At 35.8% G+C, this 17,185-nt stretch overlaps 2 protein-coding genes across 3 annotated transcripts in view; one reads left to right on the top strand and one right to left on the bottom strand.

The window, feature by feature from the left end:
* Positions 1–17,185, top strand: part of GPC5 (glypican 5) — a 1,400,898-nt gene that overhangs the window by 1,320,133 nt on the left and 63,580 nt on the right. The window lies entirely within an intron of this gene.
* LOC108314621 (immunoglobulin-binding protein 1) lies at positions 14,843–16,178 on the bottom strand. Of its 2 annotated transcripts, XM_037743889.1 has the most exons (2): positions 15,679–16,178; positions 14,843–15,420 (listed from the first exon to the last, which is right to left on the bottom strand). In XM_037743889.1, exons 1-2 carry the CDS (start codon positions 16,176–16,178, stop codon positions 15,156–15,158), a joined length of 765 nt encoding a protein of 254 aa, XP_037599817.1. In that variant the 3' UTR covers positions 14,843–15,155. The 2 variants fall into 2 exon arrangements, with proteins under 2 accessions (XP_037599817.1, XP_017399069.1); XM_017543580.2 differs by having other exon boundaries at positions 14,998–16,178.

The raw sequence follows: 17,185 nt of genomic DNA on the forward strand, positions 1-17,185 counted from the left end.
CAAATCAATAGCCTCAGATATAGTTTGTACAAGTGTTTGCATAGAATAGAAAGCTGTCATCTGGAAGGGCTAATGATAAGGATCAAGAATGATAAAGAGAAGAATGGGCTGATCTTTTCCTAAGATTACTACATTACATTTTTTAAATTGACAATAATAATTTCACATATTTGTGGACTAGATAGTGACGTTGTGATATATATAATGAACAGTGAACAGATCAGGATAATTACCATGTCTGTCATTTCAAACATTTATCATGTTTAGATCATGCAATATCCACTTTTCTTCAGATTATATAAGTGTTCAATATTCAATGATCTTATTGGGATCATTCGATATCCCATTTTAAAATGATCTTTAGATCATATCAATATTTTCTCATTTAAATTTTATTTTTAAAGTTACTTTTTGTTTAATAAACATCATATTCTATGTGGAAAGTTTGGAAAATTCCCAGTTATACAGTCAAGCCCCTCACTCAAGCTGACATATGTCATTTTAAGTTCAGAGTAGGAGGTTACTTAGATCTCATTTTGTATCTGTGTTTCCTGTGGTACTGTATAGCCTTGCATTTAAAAGGTAAATTCATAGTAAAACTGATTGTGAATATGAAGAACCAGAATTTGAATTACTACATTTCTGTCATTCTATATGACCACTTGGGGTTTGTATTTGTGTTTAAACTTCAAAACAGTGAAAGAGAGTGAATATTATGAGGTATGATATTTTTGTTTTGTTGAGTTCTAATTCAGTTAATCCATCAACTATTTTATAGAATTTGCAAAATCTTTTCAAAATTGACATTTATTATTAGTTTTCATTATATATTTTAAAATTAAAATGTAAATCAAGAAAATAAGAATTATTACTGATATTTACCCGATTTTTACTAAAAATCATTCTTACTAAAAATCACTCTGCTAGAAGAGGAGAGTTTCAGAAAGTGATCTGTTCTATGAATCAAATATGCTGCATATTTCATTATACTGAAGAAAAAGGCATCTGGGTCATTTACCACTGATTTTACTCAGTTACAAAATCATATATATACGGTGCTTGGTGAAGAGAGTATAAACGTATTGAGACAGAATACCATTTTAATCTTTAAGTTTTTTCTTAGGAGGACACTTACTCTCTTGTTCTGAGTTTATGGCATTTCATGATCTTCTGTATCCACCATATCAGCAAAGGGATCCAGTTTTACTAGATATTTTTGCATTGGGGTCCCTCCAATATCTACACTACACGTAGCATACGTATCAACTGCAGTGGCAGCGGATTGCCATGACAGATCACACCAACTCAAGGTCATTGTGCACATCTCTTCTCAATGATGTCAAATTAGTAGCTTGAAATTAGCCATGAGGTGTATTTATACCACAGATAGTGGCAAGTGCAAAATCCAGGGCGTTGTTTCCCTGCAGAAAACGAGTTGTTAAACATTTAGTGGCACACTACCAAGTTCAGAGGAAGATGAAAAACATTTTTTAATGCAATATGAATAGAATTTAACACTGGGCAGTGCTTTGTTATATTGAAAAAAGGTGGGGGGGAGACTGAAAATCCTTGGCATTTCTTAATGAGGAATTCCAGAAAGATAAAAAATTACCAATCTTAGGGTATGAAGATTCTCTAGTGCTAGAATAGAATGCCCAAATACCCTTACCATCCACCTTGGATTCCTTGTTTTGAATAACTGATACTGGTTTGTGTTTATTTAAATTTTCTATTCTTACCTTTTTTATGATTGCCCTAACAATAGCTATCCAACGCTACAGCAGTCAGCCAATTATTTGTATTTTTTTCTTTTTAAACTCCATATCATCTACTACAATGTATTTTAAATATGTTGGTTTTCTTTAACATTTCACAATAAATTAATATCCCTCACATTTCTAACTTCTAATGGAAATATCAGGGCTATGTAAAAGCTGTTATATTTACTTTTAAAGACATTTCTATTTTTGAATCCATTGCTTTACATAATTTTGTTTAATTAATCCGATAGCTTCTTAGAGAAGCACATGAACGCTAAGAAATAAAATGTGAACAGATTCTGAGACCACAAAGATTCACAAGTGTTTTGTAATACCACAGTAGCGATAATCCACAGGGGGCAACAGCGCTCACTGAAGCACTTTGAGGTAGAAAGACCTTCATTCATTATCTCTTAAAATGAGAAGGCTGCTACAGAGAAATTTTATAAAGCTTTACTATCTTGGTTTCTAATTAAAGGATCAAAAAGTCAAAGCTAATAATAATGATGAATGTTAATTTACCCATTAAATGCAAAACCTGTTTTTTTTTAAAAAAAATCATATGACACAACAAAAATTACCACTTTCCATAGAATTTGATGATCACTTAAAATATGAATTTATTCTCCGTTACTGTACCTTTGACTCAATCCCTATTAACCTGTTTCTTGATTTATTTCCTCATCTTTAAAATAAAAAGATTCAGTTACATAATCATTAGGAGCCCTTCCATTTCAGTAATTCTATGACAATGTTTCTTTTAACCTGTATTTTCTCTGTATTTCTTATACAAAGAGTTTACTCTGCTTTGAAGCTACAGAAAGAAAATAGGTTTGGGGATCAGACAACCCTCACCTTAAATTATGTTCTGCCACACACCAAATACAAATCATTAAAATGCTATTTATACTTTCTGAGATCAGCCCTTTCATTCCTGAAAGGAAGATGAAAATAAAACTTACCTCAATTTTCAACGCCATGAGAATTCTTTGAAGGTTCGTTCAATATTTCAAATGTATAGAGAGGGCACTTACTAAATGCCAGGCATTGAAGTAATAGATGATAGGTATAGATAGATACGTAATAAATAAGTGATGGATGATAGATAGAGACAGATAATAGATATGTGATAGATGATAGATAGTAGAAAACACACGGACAAACATAACACGGAAAAAGCTTTTTCCGTGTTATGTTTGTCCGTGTGTTTTTCTTTATCCCCCACCATTCCCTCTTAGGTCTCTGAGCCCTTGTGCCGCGCGGGCCACCCGAACAGGGACCTGAGCACGGAAGCAAGAAACAGAAAAGAGTAAGGTGGGGGGACGCTCAAAACCCTGCAGATAATAGATATCTGATAGCTAATAGATAGAGTTCGCAGATAGGTGATAGAGCAGAGTCTAGAATATGGGATGCATAGTATGAAATTCTTCCCTCTCCACTGTTCACCTTTCCCCCATCGTTCTTAAAACTTTCATTACGAAGCCCCGGTCCCCAAGCAGTTTCATATTACTCAGTACCAACAAGCCATACTGCTTTATGCATATTAGGCTGAGCCAGCTACAGAGGACAAGGCACAGCAATGCTAAGGAGGAAGCGCCTACCTCTTGGGAAACAGCATCGTGAGGCCGAAGCATACTGGTTTTTTTGTTGGTTTCTTTTTTGGGTTTTTTTTTTGTTTTGTTTTTTTGTTTTGTTTAGACGTAGTCTTGCTCCGTCGCTAGGCTGGAGTGCAGTGGTGCAATCTCGGCTCACTGCAACCTCCGCCTCCTAGGTTCAAGTGATTCTTCCACCTCAGCCTCCCGAGTAGCTGGGACCACAGGCGCGTGTTACCACGCCTGGATAATTTTTTATCCAGGTTCCTAACCTATTGTCAGATAGTATATTAAGCAAACAAAAATACCAAACCCTCAAAATTTAAAGTCACATGATTTTAATTATGAACACATATTGCTGTAAAACTCTAAATGTAGCTTTATGATTTGTAACAATTACCTGTTCTAAGTAAACCCCAGTATTACAATATGTAATAGCCTAGATTCCTCATCTTTTTCATTTTTTCTCCAAGAAAAAGTGCATGAAATTCATCAGAAATTGGTAAACTAGAAAAATCTTAAGAAAATATTTCCACTTTTCTTAGCAGTCTATTTGAATAATTAGCAGGTCTTATGATCAGACTGATTTTTTTTTTCATTCAGTGAAAGAAAAGTCACCCTTAGAGATTACTATCCCTCTCTTGTGGTAAATGAGGCTATTTAGATGTTTTTGACAAACATATAAGTGGGAAGGAGGATGGTCTTATGGTTAATTTCACATACTCTGAAATGCCTATTATCCGGAAAACATTCCTTTCATTCACTTAAATAAGTCAGATTAAGCTACTGTGTAACTTCAAACAAACGCTTATTAATATAAAATGTTTATATGTTAAATTAGCAGACTTCTTTATGTATTTATTCATTTTAAATTATTTAATAACTGTATAATTTAGATTTTGTTCTTTACTCATTACCATAATAACACATAATCACTGATTAAATAGGTCTCAATTTTTATAAAAAAAGATAGCAAGAAATGGTGCATGTGGCATCTGAAAATGTACATGGGAACAAGAGAAGGAAAGCAGAAATGTCTGAAAAGTGAATTTAAAAGCACAAGACATTGAAAGTAAAATGTAAGCAGAATCAGATGAAAAATGAGTAGTGATAGGTATAAATGGGTAAGAAGTTCCAGAGGAATCTTTTCTGTGGGTTTCCATCTTATAATTGTGATTCTTTAGTCCTTTGCAAATGCCTGGGTTTGATTGTTTATGTTAATACTACCACAGTCATCCCTATGAAGAAAACCACCTCGTTCTCTCCCTTCGAACACACACTGCTTTTTTCATGTCTATCAGTTGCCTTTCTCCTTTCTCTTTGCCATTTCACTATAGATAAATGTGCAGTCAATAATTTGTGCTTTCAAGGAACAGGGGAGGAAAATGAATAAAAATACAGATGACAGAGCATCAGCTCTGATTCAAATTTTCCATGTCATTACATCATGTTGCTAGAATTTAAGAATATTCCTGTGAAGATATGATAGCTAGTTCTCACCTTACTATCAATTTCAGTTTCAGAGAGATAATGATTGCCTTAGATATTCATCTCATGAGTATTCAAAATTAGATAACAATTCCTTTTTTTTCCCTTCCACATAAGGTAAAAATTTCAAAACAGTTTACTTTGATCCAGATGTTCTGTTTACATGTTCAAAGCTCCCAAAATTCAGACACAGACAGCCTTCTTGCAGAAGCAGTGGCCGTGTCAAATAACTGTACGTGACAGTAACATACTAGTTTTCAGTCACTGGTATTCATTAAAGAATTTACACTAATAAATTTCCTTCTGAGAGTCCAAGGTAGGCATAACATTATGGTGCACACTACATGGCCTCTCCTCTCCTTGAGGATATGAAAGCCATTTTACAAGCACCAAACACAAACCCCTCCTTCGGTCATTTGTGTTCAAGCCAAAACATAACTACGCAGCATTCAATCAAGATGTTTATTTGTGAGAAAAAGGATGTCCCAGCAATAAAATGTGAACGCTCTGCCCAAATAGGAAGTGTTTCATGGTGTGGTAAAAACATTCTTAAATCATTTTGAGCAATAGTTTCTACTAACGAACCCTGTGCTATTGGAATTACCAGTATTCCAGGATCTTGCTCCTGTTTTATGAATAAAGATAACAGGTGATTTTGAAAAGAAATAGATACAGCAAAGAGTGATGCAAAGCTAATTTGGGAAGGTCCTTATGATTATTTAGAAGGGTCATTCCAATTTATGATAAAGGGAAGAGTCCTAAGCCATGAATTGTTTCTTCAGTGATTCAGAACTCCTCGTCGAAAGCAGAATTAAGGTCTTAGCTTTTGATATTCTCAATACCTTAGTGTTTGTTGTTTTCTTGATGGAAAGTCAAATTCTCCACCCCTAAAATAATATCATTACTATTCTTTTAACCATTTTAAATTCCCTTAAATAATGACCTTCTCGCCTCTATATTGTTGCGTCAACAGTTATTATGGAAAAGAATGTAAGACATTTCAAAATTTTCAAAATTCTCCCTAAATTATTCTTGGTTTCTAGATATTACTGAAAAAAGAAAAAACTAGGTTTGGGGGGTAAAAATTTAGGTATAAAATATATTTTATATGCATCCTTTATAATATGTGTGTGCATGTGTGCTTAGTGTGTGTTTAAAATTGTTATGCAACCCATGATCATGTATACATATATGTATGCATGTATGTATTTATACAATCTATATAGATATATATACATATCTATATTTATACAGGCATTTTGGTTGACCACAGATTGCATAGACAACTGGTTCCATAAGATTTTAATGGAGCTGAAAAATTATTTTCGCCTGGTGGCATCTTAGCTGTTGTAACATATTAGCACAGCATATTATCCATGTGTTTGTGGTGATGCAGGAATAAACAAGCCTACCCTACTGCCAGTTATATAAAAGTATAGCACGTAAAATTATGTATAGTATATAATATTTGATAATAATAAATAACTATATTACTGGTTTGAGTATTTAACACACTGTACTTTCATTAATTTAGAGTGTACTCCTATTTATTAAAAACAAGTTAATCCTTCAGGAGTTATTCCAGAACAGGGCATTGCTGTAATAAAAGGTGAACAGCTTCTTGCATGTTCTTGCCCCTGGAGAACTCCCAGTGGGACAGGTTGTAGAGATGGTAGGCAGTGATACTGATGATCCTGATTCTGTGTGGGTCTAGGCTAACGTGCATGTTTTGCTTTTTATAAAATGTTACTTATAAAAAATTATAAGTTTTACGTTTTAAAAATGTAAAACTAAAAAAAGACTAGAAAAAATTTTACTAAGGATATTAAAAAAATATTTTGTACAACTGTACAATGTATGTTTCAAGCTTAGCATTGTTACAGAAGAGTCAAGTTTAAAAACTTTAAAACTGTATAAAAGTTAAAAAGTTAGACTAAACTATGATAATATATTATCGAAGAAAAAAATTTTTTTTTTTTTTTTTGAGATGGAGTCTCGCTCTGTTGCCAGGCTGGAGTGCAGTGGCACCATCTCAGCTCACTGCAGTCTCCGCCCCCAAGGTTCAAGCCATTCCCCTGCCTCAGCCTCCGAGTAGCTGGGATTACAGGTGCTCATCACCACACCCAGCTAATTTTTGTATTTTTAGTAGAGACAAGGTTTCACCATGTTGGCCTTGGTCTCCTGACCTCGTGATCAGCCCACCTCAGCCTCCCTAAGTGCTGGGATTACAGGCATGAGAAAAAAATTTTTATACATTTAACCTAAGCACATAGTGTTTATGAAGTCTACAGTAGTGTACAATAATATTCTAGGCTTTCATATTCATTTATTACTCATTCACTGACTTACCCAGTGCAATTTCCAGTCCTGCAAACTCCATTAACAATAAGTGCCCGATACAAGTGTACCATTTTTTTTATTGTACCTTTACTAGGTTGAGACATGTTTAGATGCACAAATACTTACCATTGTGTTACAGTCGCCTGCAGTATTCAGTATAGTCATATGCTATGCAGTTTTGCAGCCTAGGAGCAATAGCCAAGGTGTGTAGTAGGCTATAGTACCTAGGTTTGTGTGGGTATACTCATGATATTCACACAATGATGAAATTGCCTAATGACATATTTCTCAGAACCTATTACCATCATGAAACAATGCAGGGCTATGTATATTGAAAATATCTGGAAACCACTTTCAAAATTAGTAGCTTTTAACACATGCCTTTTAAAAATATTACTATGAACATTGCAAAGTTTAGGGGAACTGACAAAATAAATACAGTTCAAAAGCTTTTATGTCCACGTGACAGTGGCATGCAGCATTTTTACTGAGGTATTTGGAAACTGAAGCTAATGATTAATGCTGCAAAGAATTTCCTGGAAGGTAGGCTGGAATAGTCTACATTTTGGACACATTCCCTCAAATTTTAAGTCCTTTAGGAAAATGGAAAAGGAAATGCTGTCAGTTGTTTGTTTAACTTGGCTAGAATTTTTTGTAATCACTTTCTTAAGTTAGTTAATATTTTTAAGCAAATAAAAATGATATAATTTTAGAGCCCACCCAAAAGTAGCACTCAATAGAGGAATGTCCTTTTGAATTCATTTTAATCAGTAGTTAAATGTTTTATAAAAATCATGCTGATTGAAGTCTGTCTCAATAGCATACCACTGCCAATTACACCCTTTCTGCAGATCTCAAAACATAAATTCATCAGTCTCAAAAGGTAGGACCTACTTTCTCGCCTCAAGAAATCAGCCTAGCACAGATGATTCTGTAAAATTTTAATTTTGTAAATTCTCCATATTGGAAATACCATAAACTCCCTTTGGAGCCTAATTCCCTTTGCAACTCAATTCTGTCTTTTGGATGATATCTACTTCTCTCATTGTAGAATTGCTATAGAAATCTCTTTCTCTAGTCTCCTTGAAGTAATTATTTATTAGCTAGTCTTGTAGTAACAGCTTCATCTTCACTAATTTTATGTAGCCCTAGACTTTTAACTTTTCCTCAGAGGTTTTATGTTCCATTATTTTGATCATGTTCACTTACTTTATCTGAAAAGAGTGCCAATTCTCCGATTTGTATTTTAAAACACTAATATCGACATGTCTTAAACTAGTTAGTAGATGATGGGTATTATATGGCACATGCTAAATCATTTATGGTTTCTCTTTACAATGATTTGCTTAGAATCATGGAGATATTACACTTCACTTCTTCCCCCAAAAGTAACCTATTTTGCTGAGAACTTTATGTAACCTAAATCAGTACAAGGCAACTCAAAGACTCTTCTGAATGAGAATGCCAGAGCTGGGTTTTAAAGAGAAAATAAGTTATGGTGTAGATGGCTGATCTAAAACTCAGATTCTCCAAACTGAGAAGTCAACTAGTGGTGGGCACAAAGATTTTCTTTAATCCATAGAGATTCTTTGCAGCAATCAGCTAGTAGTATATAGATTACTTATATGAGGCATCCTATAGAACATTTAAGGTAAAACAAAATACTGTTGTCCTCTAATATTTAGTGTTGAGGTAGACCTCTTCTAGAGGCCTTGGATGACAAAATTGCCATTTATTAAGAGGCAACAAGCGTCGTGGTGATAAACAGCCTTCTGCATCAATATGTCTGAGTTTGAGGAAGAATTCTTTGATTTTTTGGTTGTGAGTGAAAAGGTGTCTTACAGGCAGACCTCAGAGATATTGCAGGTTTGATTCTAGAACACAACAATTAAGCAAATATCACAATAAAGTGAGTCGTAAGAACTTTCTAGTTTCCTCATGCATATAAAAATTATATTTACACCGTACTGTAGTCTATTAAATGTGAAAGAGCATGATGTCCAAAAAACAATGTATATACTTTAATTAGAAAATTTTTTTGTTGCTAAAAAATGCTAACGATCATCTGAGCCCTCAGAGAGTCATCAGCTTTTTCCTGGTGGAGGGTCGTGCCTCCATTTGATGGCAGCTAACTGACAAGAGTGGAAGTTGCTGAAGGGTGGAGTGACTGTGGCAGTTTCTTAAAATGAGACAACAGTGAAGTTTGCCACACCAGTTAATTCTTCCTTTCATGAAATATTGCTCGACAGCATGTCATGCTGTTTCACATCAATTTACCCTCAGTAGAACATCTTTCAAAATTGGCATTGACCCTCTCAAATCTTGCTGCTGCTTTATCAACTACGTTTATGTAATATTCTAAATCTTTTATTATCATTTTAACAAGGTTCACAGCATCTTTCCCAGGAGTAGATTCTGTTTCCAAAAACCACTTTATTTGCTCATAAAGCAACTCCTCATCTACTTAAGTTTTATCAGGAGACTCAAACATTTCAGCCACATCTTCAGACTCTACTTCTAATTCTACTTTTATTTTGACCACATCTGTGGTTACTTTCTCCTGAACTGAAGTTCCAAATCCTTGAAAATCATCCCTGAAGGTTGGAATCAACTTTTTCCAAATTCATGTCAATGTTGACATCTTGACTTTTATCCACAAATCACAAATGTTCTTAATAGCATTTGGAATGGTGAATCCTTTCCAGAAGGTTTTCAATTTACTTTGCCCAGATCCATTAAAGGAATCACTATGGCAGCTACAGCCTTACAAAATATATTCCTTAAATAAGAAGACTTGAAAATCAAAATGACTCATGGATCCACAGGCTGCATAATGGATATTTTATTAGCAGGCATGGATACTTTAATCTTCTTGGGCGTCTTCTTCAGAGCTCTTTGGTGACTACATCAATGGGAAGTAATATTTTGAAAGAGATCTTTTTAAAATATATATTTTTGAGATAGGATCATATTCTGTCACCCAGGCTGCAGTGTACTGGCATGATCATGGCTAGCTGGGACTACAGGTGCCCACCACCATGCCTGGCTATTTTTTTTTGTAGAGATGGGGGTCTCACTTTGTTGCCCATGTTGCTCTCAAACTCCTGGGTTCAAGTGATTCTCCCACCTTGGCCTCCCAAAATGCTGGGAATACAGGAATGAGTCACTGTGCCCAACCAGGATCTTTCTTTCTGAGCAGTAGGTCTTAACAGTCGACTGAAAATATTCAGCAAATCATACTGTAAACAGACATGCTTTCGTACAGGCTTTATTGTTCCACTTTTAAAGCACTGGCAGTAGATTTAGCATAATTGTTAAGGGCCTTAGGATTTCTGGAATGGTAAATGAGCTTTGGCTTTAACTTTGTCACCAGTTGCATTATTTCCCAAGAAGACAGTCAGCCTGTCCTTTGAAGCTCTGAAGCCAGGCATTGACTTTTCCTCTCTAGCTATTAAAGTCCTAGGTGGCATCTTCTTCCAATAGAAGGCTGTTTTTTCTCCATTGAAAATCTATTGTTTATTGTAACAATGTTCATCACAAATATCTTAGCTTGATCTTGCGGCAGCTTCTCCACCAGCACTTGCACTTTTATGTTATGGAGATGGCTTATTAAATATCATGAACCAATCTCTGCTAGCTTCAAACTTTTCTTCCACAACTTTCTCACTGCTTTCATTCTTCATAAAATAATTGAAAAGCATTAAGTCCTTGCTCTGGATTTGGCTTTGGGCTGAGATAATGTCATTGCTTCTATCCAGACCACCCAACATTTTCTACATCAGCAATAAGACTGTTTCACTTTCTTATCATTATGTGTTCACTGGAGTACCATTTTCAATTTCCTTCAAGGACTTTTCCTTTCAATTCACAACTTGGCTTACTGGTCCAGGTAGCCTAGATTCTGGGCTATTGTAGCTTTCAACTTGCCTTCCACACTAAGCTGAATCATTTCTAGCTTTTGATTTAAAATGAGAAACGTGCAAACCTTCCTTTCAATAAAGCACCTAGAGGATACTGTAGGGATTTATTAGGCTATTTTCAGTATTGCTGTGTCTCAGAAAATAGGAAGGCCTGAGGAGAGGGAGATAGAGGAATGCCCAGTTGGTGGAGCCGTCAGTGCACATACAACCCTTAATTAAATTCACTGTCTTATGTGGGTGCCGTTCTTGGTGCTCTAAAACAATTACAACAAGAACATCAAAGACCGCTGAACACAGATCACCATAACAGGTATCATAATAATGAAAAAGTTGGAAATATGGCAAGGATTACTAAAATTTTATGCAGACACACAAAGTGAACACATACTGTTGGGGAATTGGCACTGATAGACTTGCTGGAGGCAAGGCGACCACAAAACTTCAATTAGTAAAATCACACAGTATCTGGGAAGTACATTAAAGTGCAGTGCAATAAAATGTACTGCATTTTGTCCAGTCTCAAGTCTGCTCCTCTGTTCAATAGAGATAATTATAATTCTTCATAAGGTTGGTGTCAAATGAAAAGGCACATGCACAGAATGTATTTAGCCTAACATCTGAAATTTAGCAAATACCATATAAAGATTTTGCTATTGTGCTTTTATATTTACAATTAATACCATCATTTGTGTTTAACTTTGTGTAATAGTGGAGAACTTGTTTGCCAATAATCCCCATGCCTAAAACCAGAATTTAACAATCCAAGACATTATAGAAATTATTTTACTAAAGAAAACAAAAAAAGGAGAGACGTGTTTAAAAATCAAATTATATATTAGGTTGATGGCCATTTGTGTATCTTGTTCATAATATTAGTTTATGGAGAAGAGTGAATACTTTTTCAGCTATATAATATAATACTTTTTGAAACCTGAGGTAGATTATCAAAATCAAAATTAAAGTCAGCTTTCAAGTTGCCACTGCTTGACTGTGTACTCTCAGTTTGAGGCGAGATTCCTTGCGTTATTCTTCTGGTATTTGTTGGCTTTGTATCATTTTGCCTCCTTGTCAAAATTCAGTGTTGGCTGCAGGAAAGCAACCGGCATTTGTTTCTTCTGGCAAAAAGAAGTGGCAGGGGAGGGACTGGGAATATTGTTTATAGAACAGCTCGGCGTTTGTGAGCATTTTTGATCTTTAGGTTTTTATCCCAATAAAAACCAGAAGGGAAGCTGCCCACAGTAGGAATGATTTACTTTATGGTTACATTGGAATAGTAACACAATTTTTAAGAGACACAGTGCAACTGACAAGCTTTAAAGGCTCTGTGACTGACACATCTTTAGATACATTAATATCTAGCACTGGATGGTTCATTTGCCTTTTATTTTTTCCTGAATAAATATGCCAGGAATGAAAATTAAATGTGCAATTGATTTAAAATGTGAAAGCACTGGTCCATGTAAATGTATGCCATGTCAACATATCAACATTATTGATCATTTAAGTTTTTATATAGGGATTGTATGGATTGATTAGTTATAGAATAAATGTGTCACTTAGTTGGCACCGACTCAGTGTCACAGGAAGCAGTCTAACATTTCCAACAGCACATACACTGTTCCACTAAACCATGTATAATCCTTAAAAGGAAAAATAAACAAAATATTTCTAGACATCTGCAGCACAAATTTTATTACAAACATCCCAGTTTTGTACATCTGATATGATTTGTTTCCATAGATTTTGTTAATGCTTTGAAAGATAATTTCTTTTCTCTTTAAGAAACTTAAACACACAAGTGTATGCACATGCACACACACATATACTAAATAGCACAACAGCTTCTTAGTGTGATAGATTCTTTCTTTAGTTTCTTTATTTAGAAACTTACAATGTACCCAAGTAATAGCGAAGAGTTCTATGAACAGGTACATATCAATTGCATTTTTCTTGTATTTGATTGTTAGAGTGGTGATCATGATGGTGCTGATGCTAGCACTGGTGGGTTATTTCTAAGTGAATTAATTCCAGCCCCCCATCTGAGTACATGAAGGTTTAATTGTAAAGAGTCTCAAATTGTTAATAAGTATCTATAACAGTCAGATTATGGCTGACTTCATACAAAATAAGACACTGTTTTTCTTGTTTATACAAAATAAGACTTTTTTTCTAAATAACATTTATTTAAAATATTTACCCTGAGATATATACAACAAAATCAACCAATGAGAAAAAATGCAGCTCTAGAACATAAAATATCTCTCATGTTACTTGATACTTAATTTGGGGCATTTTCCATCTTTTTACATTTGACAAAATTTTAACACTTTATTTTTTTAAAGTTTTTCTTTTAGCTAATTTTCATTTTGGCACTAAAATCAACATCAGTTCCCCCAAATACTTGCTCTTGAAATTGTTATCTATTTAACTCCAGTATTACTTAAAGAGGCTTAAATGAGACCATGTTTTACTTGTAGCCAGCCAGTACATTTTCCTAAGGAAGGACAAGATACTAGAATTTCAGTGTTCTCCCCTATGCATTCTTCTTTCTATTATGATCATACATTACTAATTCCCCAAATATCAAATCCAGAGGTAGACCACATGAGTTTGGGGATGAGTTTTGCTAACACTTTTCCCCCCACCCCAAAAAAATCATTTTGCTTCATTTTGGCTCAGTTCCCTGACCTATGAAATGTTCAGAAGAATGAAAAGTTACTCTCCATTAAATTATTACATATGAAAGAAGAAAACAATTTGTAGCTGTGGTCATACAGCATAACTAGTATTCTGCTGATGAAAACCATATTTTTGTTTTGAATATAACTGAGTTTGATAAGCTTTCCATAATTCAGTGTAGATACTAAAAAGGCAGTGAGCCCGGCCATAGGCATGGTTCCAACATATTGGAATGGTTCTTCAAAATAATAAGCTTGTGCTTCACAAAGCATGCTCACAAGTAGCATATGACTTCACAATTCAGTGACGGGGGGAGGGTGGATTTTGTTATAGCTGTGGTACACTTGTCAGAAATTATAGATTAAGTGACTTGTCCAGGGTAATAAGACTCAGAGCCTGGACTCAGACCCAGGTCCTCCACCTCTAAAAGCAAGATGTATCATAGTACACCTCCACGTGCAGAGGACCTGTTCCATGCAGATTCACACATTACTTACTTACATGTGATTTTTAAAATTTGTAATTGTTTTATTTTTTTGAAGTCAACCTAAAATATTCCTATTTATTTTAATCATTTTAAGTAATTATACATTTTTATTTTGTGTATATGAAAGTCCACCATTATATAGTAGTTTAATACTTAAAATATAACAAACTTTATTTTCGTTAAAGATGACAAGTCCTTGAAAAACTTGCAAAGTGACTGTGTCACTCAGTAATGCAGTCTAACACTGATAGAATTAATTTCCCCTATATATTTGCATACAGAAAAATATTCTGCAACACTTATTTAATAAAGGAATTCTTTTTGACTATAAAAGAAATTTCATTTATACTGGTACCACATAAAGAAAGCCCCCTTCTACCTTAATAAGGCCCTCAAATAAACTCTCATTAATTAAATTATCCTTGGATTTATAAGTATAGAGGTTAATGAAAAATCCTTATACTTGTAAAATCAAAGATAATACTACTAGGTAATCACAAAGTGGTATGTTTGCTAATCACTTCTTTTTTTTTCTTTTTTTTTTTTTTTTTTTCATAGACTCATGTAATAGGACTTTTATTTTTTCAGAGAATTCAGACAGCCATTGATTATACAGCGCCATTTCTCAGCACTCTTTTCTTTCTACTTAAGAAATTAGAATACAACATCATGAGGATGATGATGCCAAAACAAGACTGCTGGTTCACATCACCGAGGATACAAATACACACTTCTTAATCACTTGACACTTTATTGAATGCAAAGCAAGATTTAGCATCTTTGCCTTTGTTGTACATAGCTAAAGCGTGAGCCCAGGGAGGGGAGGACTGCATGATTTTTCTTGGTGGGGGAGGTGTGCACCCTGCAGTCCTGTGGTGTTGTGGGAAGATCAGCCCATGTTCTGTCGGTTGCCATAGCCCCTAGGATGGGTGTCCTTCCAGTCATCCCACTCCCGAGCTCTGTACAGTGTTTGCTCATCATCGTCTTCCTCCTTTTTTTCTTGATTTTCCTGTTGCTGGGCTGCTTTTCTGAATTCTTCTTCTGGTGTTTCTTTGGCTATTCCCTGATCTGGTAATGCTCCATATTTCTGACGTTGCTCATACCAGTCACTCACTGTCATAGTTGCCAGACTTGGATAACCAGCTCCAAATACTCTGGCTTGGGCCGTGTTCCGAGTGAGAACGAAGGGTTTCATTGGAGGCCTCTCCAGGCGAGATGCGTTAGAAGTTGATGCCTCTCTTGAAGAGTCTCTTTCTCTCAGGATCTTTATCTCCTGGTCAATGCTCTCAATCTCTTCTAAGCTGATATCAATCCACCGCTGAAGGTGAAGAAGATAATATTCACGAACACGCTCGTCATCTGCTTGACCCCTTTCCACAGCAGATCTCATTGTAGACAACCTATGCTCCAACTCCTTCTTGTGCTTGTATCTCTCTATCTTAGCCTGTCTTTGAGAAGCCATAGCAGCGAGGCTAGGATAAGCCGTGGAGGAATCAGCAGTGTGATTTTCAGCTGAGTCATCCTTGGTTTGGGGCAGCTCGAACTCTGCCACATGATGGCAACGGCACTCGGTTAAGTAGTTTATAAAGTGTTCTCGAGCCCGCTGCAAATGATCTACACGCTGGCTGGGGCTGACTTGTTTCCTGGTGAGGGCTCCTTGAAACGCTGGCACCAACAGATACTTGAGGTCGGCGGAAGCAATCTCTTCCAAATCTTCGTTTTGGCTGAACAGGTCGAGCTGTTTTAACATTTCCGCAGCCTTCTCCAGGAGGTCCAGGCCCTGGCACACCTTCTCCTGGACTATCCGGGAGCCGGTGGGGTCAGTCGCTGCTTCTACTTCATCCAGCAGCTGTTCGCTGGTTTCGAAGAGCTCTGGGAGCCGCGGCAGCTGCGACTCGCCGTCAGCGGCCATCTTGAGGGGAGAGAAGCCGGAAATCGTCATTCTGCTCGTCACTTCCGTAAGCAGCTGACACGAACCGTGAATACCGTCTTCAGTTATTAGAAACGGGTTAGTGCCATAGGCATCTCTAGGTAAAGCACAGGGTTGTAAAGAATGATCTGTGTAAACGAACCAGCTTAACATAAAAACTATTTCTCAGTGTAAACGTTGATTTTAGTTTCTTAATTTATTAAAAAGAAAACTACCAGGAAAATACTTTTTCCCTGTGGTAAAATATATGTAAAATTAACCGCTTTCACCATTTTCCATTTTAAGTGTACAATTTAATGGCATTAATTATATATACACTGTTGTATCACCATCACCACTCTCTAGTTTCAAACCATTTTTTATTACCCCAAATAAGAACTTTGTAATAAACAATAACTACCAGTTCACCCCTCCTTCTACCCCCAGAAACCTTGAAGCTACTTTTGATTTCTATGAATTTGCCTATTTTAGATACTTCATATAAGTGGAATCATACACAACCTTTTTGTGTCTTCTTTATGTCTCCTAGCATGATAATTTTTTTTGTTAGTTATTTTTGAGATGGAGTCTTGCCTTGTTGCCCAGGCTGGAGTGCAGTGGTGCGATCTCGGCTCACTGCAACCTCTGCTTCTGGGTTCAAGTGATTCTCCTGCCTCAGCCTCCAGAGTAGCTGAGATTACAGGCATCTGCCACCATACCCAGCTAATTTTTTGTATTTTTAGTAGAGATGGATTTCACTATGTTGGCCAGGCTGGTCTTGACCAAGCCTCAGGTGAACCACCCACCTCCCAAAGTGCTGGGATTACAACTGTGAGCCACCACGCCTGGCCAGCATGTTTTTAAGGTTCATCCATGTATCAGAACTTCATTCCTTCTTACAGCTGAATAATATTCCATCACATGAATATACACATTTTGTTTATCCACTCATCTGTTGATGGAGATTTGGATTGTTTCCAAATTTTGGGCTGTTGTGAATAGTGATGCAA

This window comes from Cebus imitator, unplaced genomic scaffold, assembly GCF_001604975.1.
Source record: "Cebus imitator isolate Cc_AM_T3 unplaced genomic scaffold, Cebus_imitator-1.0 Scaffold158, whole genome shotgun sequence".
Classification (NCBI taxonomy): domain Eukaryota; kingdom Metazoa; phylum Chordata; class Mammalia; order Primates; family Cebidae; genus Cebus; species Cebus imitator.

Excerpts from the sequence above, each read along its gene's own strand:
- LOC108314621 (XM_017543580.2), bottom strand. The coding sequence starts at position 16,178 with ATGGCCGCTGACGGCGAGTCGCAGCTGCCGCGGCTCCCAGAGCTCTTC.